Source organism: Populus euphratica, unplaced genomic scaffold (genome assembly GCF_000495115.2).
Source record: "Populus euphratica unplaced genomic scaffold, PopEup_1.0 scaffold984.1, whole genome shotgun sequence".
In the NCBI taxonomy this organism is placed as follows: Eukaryota; Viridiplantae; Streptophyta; class Magnoliopsida; order Malpighiales; family Salicaceae; genus Populus; species Populus euphratica.
The window spans coordinates 38,124-50,050 of NW_011500832.1; the positions used below are offsets into that span (position 1 = coordinate 38,124).

The following is an 11,927-nucleotide window of genomic DNA, read 5'->3' on the forward strand; positions in this document are numbered from 1 at the left end:
TCCTTGCCTAGAGAGTTTGGTGGGCCATTTGTATAATCCCAGAGGGCCCTACAAGTCCCATCATCATGACGTGCTCTTCCTTGATCCAATCAACGTACTAGCATAATCTTAGTTTTCACACTGGAGTATTTACCGAACAACAGCTACAGTCTTGCTGGCAGGATTAAAAGCTCTTTTTCACTCCCACGCAAAGTGCTTGACGTGGCATTCAAATGTCCCGGTGCTCGAGACAGCAAAATTACCTTCGTCACCTCGGCTGCTGTCATTTTTGAAGTCTTGGTCAAAGGATATTCTTCTTCCCGCACCAAACCAGTTCCAAGGAAGCCCTAACATGCATGTCCTCACTAACTTTCAGTTTTTTTTTATAAAAAAAAACAATAAATTGCTGATTCTAATTCCTATTTCCCCAAGTGGTGTCATGGCATTGTTTTTCTTCCAATCTTATGTAAGTTTTTGGTCTCCAATTTGTTTTTTCAAAATAAGATTAAGTTTTAACTCAATTCCCTTTTCTTGCTGAAAATGGACGTGTAAACGAATATTTTTGTTTGCGCAAACAGCACCATGCGAAATTGCCAGCACATATGTCTTATCTTCATAAGTTGGTGAATTTTTAGAAACAAAAGCATAATCTTCTCTTTAAAAAAGTGAATTTCTAGAGAGAAAGAAAGAAAGAAAAAACACCAGTAGCATAGAGGAGATAAATTGTCAGATGGATGAGCTTCTCTACCGAGCTAGTTATAATCCAGATCAATTCGGGAAACAGATACAAAAATGTCGCAATCTCCTTTTTCATAGCCACTGGCACATTTTTCTTAATCACAATTAATTTGTTAGTTTACTTCCATTAATTTAGTTGACAATGGAGGCCAAAAATCCATGGCTTTAGCTCAGTGACAGTGAGTGAATTTGTTTCCAGTATCATCATTTCCAGTTTAATTCCCGCACAAGATTGCATAATTCTATTTGTTTTTGCTAAATTACATCAGTCCAAAAATGCATGGTAAATTCTGAATATAAAAGTTGGCCCAGGAAATCCATATGGTTAACAAGGGAAGAAAAGAATAGAAAAAATTACGAACACCGATGCTGATTTCTGTGTTCTTGCTTTGGGATTTCGAGATTCCAGAACCAATCTACCCCAACACAGTCTATCACAATCAAGAAAAGTCCAAAATTCCTTTGGATTTGGACAAGAAAGCTTTTTGTTGCCAAATAAAATGTTTAGCAACAGTTGAAGGCACTAAAAAAGCGAAAGAAACTAGCCAGCCAAACCCACCTCCACCACCACCCTCCACTCCCTTCCCTAGAGAGAAAAGCTAACAACAGAACACAGCACACAGAACACAGCACACATATACACACAGTCACGCATATATTAATTGAGAGAGAGAGAGAGAGAGAGGTGCAAACTTTGCATTCATATCCAGAGGTCTGAGAGAGACTAAATGAGGGCATGCCTTGTCGGCCATTAGAGCTTGAAGTAGTAGCTCGGGCCCGACCCTTTTTAATTCATGAAAAGACTTAACATTTTCACTGTTCTTGCTTCAATATCTGAATAGAAAACCATAAAAGATCTCTCCTTTTTCCTTTCGCTTTTTTTTTTTTGTTTTGGAAAGGAATTAAGAAAGACAGTGAGAGAAGGAAGAAAAGTAACTTTTTTGGTTACAAAATCTTAGGCCTATAGATCCAAAGATCCCACCATATCATTTTATGCTAAAAGGTGAACTGGGTTGCCTTTGGTTTTGTCTGTTGGTTCATGAATTACATGTTTCCTTTAGCTTTATGGTCTCAAGGAGTTACAGTGAAGCGGTGCAGTTGTTGCCTTACAATCTCTTCTTTGACGAATGATTGGTTATCTGGCTTTAACAGGTATGTCACTCTTTTTTCAACTGTTGGCTTATCCTCTCTATTGATTTGTTAGCTTAAAGTGGTTTCCTTGGTTGTCTGATATGTGAATTCCAGCAGAAATGGCCTCTTTAATATCTTGGGTTTCTAAATTTAGAGTTGGTGTCTTAGTTCTTTGTTTCTTCTAAATGAATACTGTTGCTTCTGTGTTTGTCCTGGGCCAGGATTTCTTTTAACTGTTTAGTTGATTAAATTTCCAGGTTCTAAAAAGTTCTGTAAACTAAAATTCGATATTAAGATGTTCAACAATGCAATTTCATATGTAGGGTGTCACTGTGTCATAGCTCTTGAATTACTTGAATACAGAAATGACCGGTGTTTCTTGTAATAATTTCTGTCTCTCAATCATATTTACAGCTGATTTCCTTACACAGGGAGAAAGGCATGTTAAAACAGTTTCTTATTATAAAAGAATTACCAGAATCATTTAGAGTTCCAATTCTTCTTACAGTTGTAAAATGTTGCACTATTTGGTTGTTTTTGTTATAGATTTGGTTCATTTGACAATTGCGATCAGAGTTTCTAACGTAGCGCTGGATGTGCAGGTGTTTAAATTATGATATTATACTGAAATTTCAATAAAGCGGAGGGATATCAAAATGTCAGCACATTTCAGATCAAAGAGAGTATTTGAATTGAGGCTTGCTGGAATTCTGCTCGTTTCCATCATATTGATATGTACTACAGAGGCGTTGAATTCTGAGGGGCAACGCCTCCTAGAGTTAAAGAATAGCCTCCATGACGAGTTCAATCATCTTCAGAATTGGAAGTCCACTGACCAGACACCATGCAGCTGGACTGGTGTGAATTGCATTTCAGGTTATGAGCCTGTAGTCCGGTCCCTTAATATGAGCTCAATGAATCTTTCTGGGACTCTGAGCCCCAGTATTGGTGGTTTGGTCAACCTGCGATATTTTGATCTTTCTCACAATGTGATCACCGGAGATATACCTAAAACTATTGGAAATTGTTCACTGTTGCAATTACTTTATTTGAATAACAATCAGTTGAGTGGGGAAATTCCTGCTGAACTGGGTAGATTGTCTTTTCTTGAACGTTTGAATATATGCAACAACAGGATATCCGGTTCACTTCCAGAGGAGCTTGGGAGATTGTCTTCATTGGTTGAGCTTGTGGCTTATACCAACAAGCTGACTGGTCCGTTGCCTCATTCTATAGGTAATCTCAAGAACCTGAAAACCATCCGTGCAGGGCAGAATGAAATTTCTGGCAGTATTCCTTCTGAAATAAGTGGATGTCAGAGCTTGAAATTGCTTGGTCTTGCCCAAAATAAAATAGGAGGGGAGCTGCCGAAGGAACTTGGCATGCTTGGAAACTTGAATGAAATGATTTTATGGGAGAACCAGATCTCAGGGTTTATACCAAAGGAGCTAGGGAACTGTACAAACCTTGAGACAGTTGCTCTATATTCAAATACTCTTACTGGACCAATACCAATGGAAATTGGGAACCTGAGGTTTCTGAAGAAGCTGTACCTCTATCGGAATGGGTTGAATGGAAGTATTCCAAGGGATATTGGGAACCTTTCAATGGCAACAGAAATTGATTTCTCAGAGAATTTTTTGACTGGTGAGATCCCAACTGAGTTCAGCAAGATAAAGGGTCTTCGACTTTTGTACCTCTTCCAGAACCAGCTTGCAGGTGTCATTCCAAAAGAGCTTAGTAGCTTGAGGAACTTGGCTAAGCTTGACCTCTCAATCAATTACCTCACTGGTCCGATTCCTTCTGGGTTTCAATATTTGACTGAAATGCTCCAATTACAGCTTTTTGACAACTCCTTGAGTGGTGGCATTCCTCAGGGGTTTGGACTTCATAGCCGACTCTGGGTGGTTGATTTTTCAGATAATTATCTGACTGGAAGAATACCTCCTCATCTTTGTCAACTTTCAAACCTGATTTTGCTGAATCTGGATTCTAACAGGTTATATGGAAATATCCCGACCGGGGTCCTGAACTGCCAAACATTGGTACAACTTCGTCTTGTTGGAAATAAGTTAACAGGTGGTTTTCCTTCAGAGTTGTGCAAATTGGTGAACCTTTCTGCTATTGAACTGAACCAGAACATGTTCACTGGTCCACTTCCACCAGAGATTGGGAACTGTCGAAGGTTGCAAAGACTTCATATTGCAAACAATTACTTTACTTCGGAGTTGCCGAAGGAAATAGGTAATCTGTCTCAACTTGTGACTTTTAATGCATCATCAAATTTGCTCACTGGAAAGATTCCACCCGAAGTTGTTAACTGCAAGATGCTTCAACGACTCGATCTCAGCCACAACAGCTTTTCTGATGCTTTACCAGATGGGCTTGGAACTCTTCATCAACTGGAGCTTCTCAGGCTTTCAGAAAATAAATTCTCCGGGAATATACCTCCGGCATTAGGAAATCTCTCCCATTTGACTGAATTGCAGATGGGCGGCAACTCATTTTCTGGTCAAATTCCTCCAGCTTTGGGCTCGCTTTCAAGCTTGCAGATTGCAATGAATCTCAGTTATAATAGTCTTACTGGCAGCATACCACCAGAGCTTGGCAATCTTAATTTACTGGAATTCCTCCTGCTTAATAACAATCATTTGACCGGTGAGATTCCCAAAACATTTGAAAATCTGTCAAGTTTACTGGGATGCAACTTCTCATACAATGAACTCACTGGACCTTTGCCTTCCATACCACTATTTCAGAACATGGCCACCAGCAGCTTTCGTGGAAACAAAGGGCTTTGTGGTGAGCCTCTTGGCTACTGCAGTGGAGATCCATATTCTGGTTCTGTTGTACAAAGAAATTTGGATGCTCCTCGAGGTAGGATCATCACAATTGTTGCAGCCATTGTTGGTGGGGTTTCTCTCGTTCTGATTATAGTGATACTGTATTTCATGAGACGTCCCCCTGAGACAGCTCCTTCCATACATGATCAGGAGAATCCATCTGCAGAATCAGATATCTACTTTCCTCTAAAGGACGGATTAACTTTCCAAGATCTAGTTGATGCCACCAACAATTTTCATGATAGCTATGTTCTTGGAAGGGGAGCTTGTGGAACAGTCTATAAGGCAGTTATGCGTTCTGGGAAGATCATTGCTGTGAAAAAGCTTGCATCCAACAGGGAGGGGAGTGACATTGAGAATAGTTTTCGGGCTGAGATTCTGACTCTCGGAAAGATTAGGCACCGAAACATAGTGAAACTTTATGGGTTTTGCTACCATGAAGGTTCGAATCTGCTTCTTTACGAGTACATGGCTAGGGGTAGCTTGGGAGAACTGCTTCATGAGCCTTCTTGTGGCTTGGAATGGTCCACTCGGTTCATGGTCGCTCTTGGAGCTGCTGAAGGGCTTGCTTATTTACATCATGACTGCAAACCAAGAATTATTCACCGTGATATAAAGTCGAATAATATTCTACTTGATGATAACTTTGAAGCCCATGTCGGTGATTTTGGTTTGGCGAAAGTTATTGACATGCCACAGTCCAAATCAATGTCAGCTGTTGCAGGATCATATGGGTATATTGCACCAGGTGAGCCTTCCTCGTTAGATTCAATAAAATTATCGTGCTTCTGTTTGTGATAATTTTATTCCTTATCAAGGTCGTATAATAATTTATTTTCTTTATATTTCTTTGCTGCTGAATTCACTCGGGCACTTTGAACATGGTAGATAGTTTGGTGAGATGAAAGTGTGAAGAAAACTTTAATTTCCACTGTAATATGATTTTAATTGCCATATGCTTAAAATAGTCAATGAGTAACATAGTCGAATTCATTGGATATTTAGGTTAGGGATAAAGTAATAGTGCATTGTGTATATAAATAGTGCTTCTTTTTTTTTTTTTTCATTTTGGGCATTCAACTTTATTTCTTTGCAATCTTGTCCTTTCAAACTGGCCAAGCGTAGACTTTTTATTTTCTTTCTATTTTCTCATTATTTTTATTTATTCAAATTTTAATTAATAGCCTCTCTTTTGTTTTTTAAATTGTTTAGTTCATTTATTTTTAAATAATAATTAATTTTTTAATTACATAGTACTTAAGAAAAAATTGTTATAATTTATCTTTAAATTCTTCCTCTTATATTTTATATAAATAAGTTGTATTTCCATAACACATTAATAAAAACAAAAATTATTTGTTATTAGCAACTTGAATTAACCTTTAAGATAAAATAAATAAAAATGTATAAAATAAAAAAGATAGCCATCTATCTTCTGTTTTTTCTAGGGAGACTAGCTCCCTTATTTAATTAGTGTTAATAAATGGTTTTTGATTTGTTAGTCCATATATTTTAAAAAAATTAGTTTACAAAGTGTAAACACCATCCTTCCATTTCCTTAATTAATAAAATTATGATATCTAAAAACACATCCATAACACGGACACATTCATCTTTTATGTTAAAAATTAACTTGGAATCCTATCCACAACGGAAGTGCGAGTTATAGGAATGGCTCCTGCTAAATTTATGTGCTTGCAACTTATCTGTGGTTTCCATCGCATTGCAGAATATGCTTACACCATGAAGGTTACGGAAAAATGTGACATCTATAGTTATGGAGTTGTTCTTTTGGAATTGCTAACCGGAAAAACTCCAGTACAGCCACTAGATCAAGGAGGTGATCTTGTCACGTGGTCAAGACAATATGTTCGGGAGCATTCATTGACATCTGGGATACTTGATGAACGATTGGACCTTGAAGACCAAAGCACTGTTGCTCACATGATATATGTCTTGAAAATTGCTCTACTCTGCACAAGTATGTCGCCTTCTGATCGGCCATCAATGCGGGAAGTTGTGTTGATGCTTATCGAGTCTAATGAGAGAGAAGGTAATCTTACCCTGTCGTCGACTTATGTTTTTCCGTTGAAAGATGATGCTTCAGGAAAATAGGTGACCGTTTCCCAGATTTTATTAACACATGATTTTTTTTTTGTGCTTATTCTTGCTCGTATTATTGGCAACAGCAAACGATACATCATGTACACTTTCTGATAAGAAAAGATCATGAAATGGCTTATAATCCACGTTACTCTCAAATTCTGTATTTCGTCTTGCAATTAGTACAGTTGCGACAATCCTGTACAGGTAGAAGCTCCCCCCCATACATGTATTTTACAGATTCTGATGTGATAAATTACTCATCGGGCTCCAGTTCCTGTTATTTCTGAAACGTCTTACAATATTGTAGCTACTGTTTTTCTCTTATCTCGTTTTATTTTAATTTATTTACATAACTTGCTGCTGGTGTTGGTTGCTATGGTGAGATCGTGATGTCCCTTTCGAAAAGGGTTTCTCCCGCATGAACTAAAATTGGAAGAGTTGAAAAAATGTAGAGCAGTCCTTGTAATCGTGCTGTAATGCCAAACGTGAGTTGGAGTCGATGAATCGAATTTCCTGTTTGAATAAAAAACTACAAAAACACTCGTCTAAATGAAACATAAGTAGTGGAGATGTCAAGGGAAAAAGAGGTTGGAAATTTACTCGGGCCATGGGTTTCGAAGTTAAATTCTCATGAATCATCTGATAAATGATACAAGCATCGTTCTTACAGGCAGTCAAAGACGTGAACTTAGTCTAAAAAACTGACTTGAGTGCATGTTAATTTTAAAGCTAACCTAGTAAAAACATTTCTGAAGTTAAAATCATTTGAGAATTAGTTTTTATACTCCCATGATCTCCCTCTTATATATATATATATATGAAATCGGGTTCTTTATAACTTTTTTTCAATATTTTCCCTAAATTTGTTGTATAAACTAATGAAATGATTTAAATACTTTCAACTTCTCATAATCATTTTTAACCTAACTGAGTAAATTTGTTTTATTTTTCTCATATAATTAATTTTTAAAATAAAATTTAATACCACAACTTTAATTTTCCATTCAGAAATTTTGGTTTTAAATTAAAAGAAAAAAGAGATTTTAAGGTTAGAAGTGTATCCTATTTTAAAAGGATAGAAACTCAGACTAAAATCATTTTAGAAATAAATTTATTTTATGTCTTTATTCTTTATTCTTTAACTAAACATATGGATGTCTTTTCCGTCGAAAGAGATTAACCAAACACAATCTTTAAGTAGAGCATTTAGAAATTATATATATTGGGATGGAAAAAATAAAGATAATTGATAGAAGTATATGAATTTATTTAAAAACTATATATAGCAAAACCGGATTTATCTAAATGTCTTTGATTCCGTTTCCCAATCAAAAACATTTCAATTAATCCTATTATGAGATACTAACAAAATCCAACCCTAATTTTTTTTTTTTTTGCTGCAGGTAGTGTGAATGAATTGGGGAAAAAAAGTAATCCACATGGTATGACTTATTTTTTGAAGAATGTAAAATGATAATTTTTATTATTGAATTGTTAAAAGAATATTCTTCGTTTTCGTTTGTTAGCTTAATTAGGTGCGGGCACTGTGATGAATAGTGTAGAGTTTTTACTTGTGTGGGTGATACATGAACATGGCCTCTACATGGATTTTAAGCTTGGTTTTCACAGATATTTCTTAAAATTAAGTTGGCGCATTTATTTTTTGCCCTCAACGAATCCTTGCAGGAGCTGTATAACATAACTATGATGCTTTCTAGGTAAAACTTGAAGGGACCATAGCCCCTCAAATCTCTGTTGCCCTCCCAATTCCGACCCCTTTCACAGAAAAAAATATCTCAATTTATCTGTAGATTTGCAGGAAGAGACGGCAAAAGAAAAACACATAAAATGGGTACGCAGGAAAGAAAACAAAATTAGCAGTCAAGCAAGCAAATATATATTACTGCAGCATCTTCCTTATTATTGATACTTTTTGTTAGATACTTTATCCAACTGGAGAACTTCCATTATCTTTTACCACTGGTACTCCCGAATCCATCGGGAGTCTCCTCTGCTAAAATAGAACCCGTCCTCCCTGACCGACCACATGCAATGTTTTCTGCATCTATTCTCGTCTCTCTTTGCATAAAATGCATCGATGTAAGTTTGCTTTCCATTCCATTGCATATTGCAAAAAAACAACCTTCTTCTGAAGAAGTCAATAGATGCTTTAAAGCGAAACACCTGTTTCTGAGACAGATACTTGATTCCGAGGTCTTTGGTTTTGTCCTTGCAGTGAACCATCAATGTCTTCGAGGGGTCACCAGGCAAGTCATTAGTGATGTAAATATGGTACCAAACCCAGAGAAAATCCTCATCAGCAGCAGCAAATGATGATTGACTGGATATGACATAAAAGGCTGCAAGAACAAGCAGAAAATGGTGCATAGCATTCATCTTGCGAAAGCAGTAATTAAGGGTGATATGTTTTTTCGTGCCCTATGACTTCCCCCATTTATACTAAGCACAAGGCCGAGACGAGTAACGGCTCAGCTTCAGTTGCTGCTAACGTTTTCATTAATTATTTGGTCATCTGAATTGAAATTGCTTAGGCTGTCCTGGATTCTCTATTCAATACTGTCTACGTCACACCATCATACTGGATTCTCAACTGCATTTTAACTCATTTAATTTTATCCCAATTTTGTTTCCCGGCTGCATTTACTCATTAACTTTATCCCAGTTCTAATTTCTTTGTTGAGGATCGCTGTTGTTTTTGACAAGTGTCCCATACTACTTCAAAGGCATCGTGACTTTGAGGCGCTTTGGCAGTGTTTAATTTCATCCGTTTCAGTTTGAAAGATAATTTGATCATGTCATACTTCAGAAAAAAACAAATCACAGGTCAAATTTTCAAAAACCTGATTGAATCTTGATGGTCTAATTTGGTGATTAAATTGTACAGATACTACTTTTATATTTTATATATGGGAAAAAAGAAAAAAAAAATTGAACTCTTTCGGAGAACGTGTATTTTTTTGCTTGAAAATAATATATACACGGAGAGAGGCTCTCAGTTTCGAATACGAAAAGGGAATCCTGAAATAAAGATCCGATTGCAAACAAATTTTAAGACAAAGGGAGTAAATTGAATTACTTGAAAAGTAAAGGGACTTTAATATTGTATATAATAGCTTAGAAAAATTTGAGAAAAAAACTAAAACACGTTGGTGCTTCCTGTAGCACAAATTAAGTGTTCGTCGTCTCATATTTTACTATAAATAGTTTTTTATAAAAAAATTAATTTAGTTCTTATATTTTTAAAATAATAAATATTCACATTTTAATATTTTCTTGATTAAATTTTGATATAAAAATTTATTTTTATTATTTTCTAGTTCTTAATTTGAAAAAAAACAGAGTAGTTGTCGGATTTCAGAGTTAAGAGAGAAAAAACTAAAGCATTATTGTGGTCGAATTCTTGAAAAATTAGACAACATATCATTTAATTCTTTATTTTTCAAAAATAATTAGAACAAATAACATGTTGTCCACCCTAAATAGAACAAAACAAAAAGAATTCAAAAGTTAAAGCCCTAATAAAAAGGACCAGGGGTGCTGACCTATCTTGTTAGGTCCATCAACACCTGATCTTTTTTTTTTCTTTTCTTTTATTTATATATATTTTTAAACTAATACTATTTTTATATTTTTTTTCAATTTATATTTATATTAATAACAATCCTCTCTTTTATTTTGTTTATAGAGCCTCTTTAAAATGATTTTTTTTTAATCTTGTTTGAATTTAGATTTTTCTGATTCATCTATAATCTTGTTTTAATCTTTTACATAGATGAACTTTATTTTTAAAAATAAAAAATATATATTTAAATAATATTTATAATATGTATAGCCTTACCTGATTTTTTTTTATTTTATTCGGTCAATTTAATGTGTGTGTATATTTCTATTATTATTTGATTGGATTACAAAAATTATTTTAATCAACAAATTTAGCAAACACAACTGGATAAAAGTCTTGTTTTGAGAGATTAAATATCTTGATTTATAACTATCTCTTGATTTTTTTTGTTTTTTGTTATCGTTTATGATCCTTTTCTTTCATTTATTAACATATATATAATTTTCAATTTATTTAATTACATATATAAATAAAAATTTTATTTTCATTTGAATTCTTGTAACTACAAAAACATGTTGAAAAAACCTAAATGATTCGTGCTTAAAAGTGTATTTTTATCCAGGTTTTATATCATCATTTTGCACTTGAAGTATCAATAATTCCTTAACTGAAACATGTTTTATAATAACATATCTAATAATATAAGATATGTTTAATTTGTGGTAAATGTTCATTTTAAATACAGGCCTATCATATAAATGAAAAGATTGATTGATGAGTTTAAAAACTGAAATTGAAAGGATAAAAAGATGGTCAAACTTAAAAAAAAAAAGATGCTGGTGCTGTCTAGACCGGAATATTGTTCGGTAATTGGGTCATATCTAGAGCTGTAGATCTCAAATTTAGATCTATTTTATATGGATGAAAATGTAAGATATATGCCTACAACTTTCATAGGAGCTCAAGTTTAAAAAGACAATTTTAAATCCAAATTATAGTAACAACGAAAAAGTCCGAATTTGTCCTGCAGCTCGAACATTGTTAAGTATTTAACCCATATTTGGAGTTCTAGAAGTCCACATTACCTCTATTTTTTTTCTGGAAAGCTGATACAATTTCCTACAACTTTCATGTTTTCAAGTGATTTTAATTCTAACGTTATCAATGACGTTTTGGACAGACAAGAGTAGATAAAGATTGTCACTAAGTCAAGGATTGACCGCCCACTCATCAATTAGTTATCAAATCAATATTTTCTAATTTTGGCTTATAAAATAAGGCATTTGTCATGCATTTAGGTATCTTTGTCTCCAGATCAAGATCATGTTTTTGCTTTCTCTCTTTGTATTTTTGTAATGCTTAAGTGTTATTTTCATTAACATCTTATTTATGCTTTTCATTTCCTTTTATTTACTTAGTTAACTTTTATTTTATTTATGTTCTTATCTTGTTTATTTATTTATGTTTTTCCCTTTCATTATGTTTAGTTAAATTTATTATGTCAAGGTGAAAAGGATACACTAATGGTGTAAGAATAAGTATAGTGT

The 11,927-nt window shown here is 34.5% G+C and overlaps 2 protein-coding genes across 2 annotated transcripts; one reads left to right on the top strand and one right to left on the bottom strand.

The window, feature by feature from the left end:
• The first annotated feature begins 1,046 nt into the window (after positions 1-1,046).
• LOC105116523 (probable leucine-rich repeat receptor-like protein kinase At2g33170) lies at positions 1,047-7,082 on the top strand. Its single transcript, XM_011013920.1, has 3 exons — positions 1,047-1,869; positions 2,451-5,439; positions 6,421-7,082. Exons 2-3 carry the CDS (start codon positions 2,505-2,507, stop codon positions 6,804-6,806), a joined length of 3,321 nt encoding a protein of 1,106 aa, XP_011012222.1. The 5' UTR covers positions 1,047-1,869; positions 2,451-2,504; the 3' UTR covers positions 6,807-7,082.
• Positions 7,083-8,771: 1,689 nt separating this feature from the next.
• LOC105116527 (uncharacterized) lies at positions 8,772-9,194 on the bottom strand. The gene has a single exon (XM_011013924.1). The coding sequence runs from the start codon at positions 9,192-9,194 to the stop codon at positions 8,772-8,774; it is 423 nt and encodes a 140-aa protein (XP_011012226.1).
• Positions 9,195-11,927: the final 2,733 nt, after the last annotated feature.

Excerpts from the sequence above, each read along its gene's own strand:
- LOC105116527 (XM_011013924.1), bottom strand. The coding sequence starts at position 9,194 with ATGAATGCTATGCACCATTTTCTGCTTGTTCTTGCAGCCTTTTATGTC.
- LOC105116523 (XM_011013920.1), top strand. The coding sequence starts at position 2,505 with ATGTCAGCACATTTCAGATCAAAGAGAGTATTTGAATTGAGGCTTGCT. Across the intron at positions 5,440-6,420 it reads ATATGGGTATATTGCACCAG|AATATGCTTACACCATGAAG; the intron begins GTGAGCCTTCCT and ends ATCGCATTGCAG.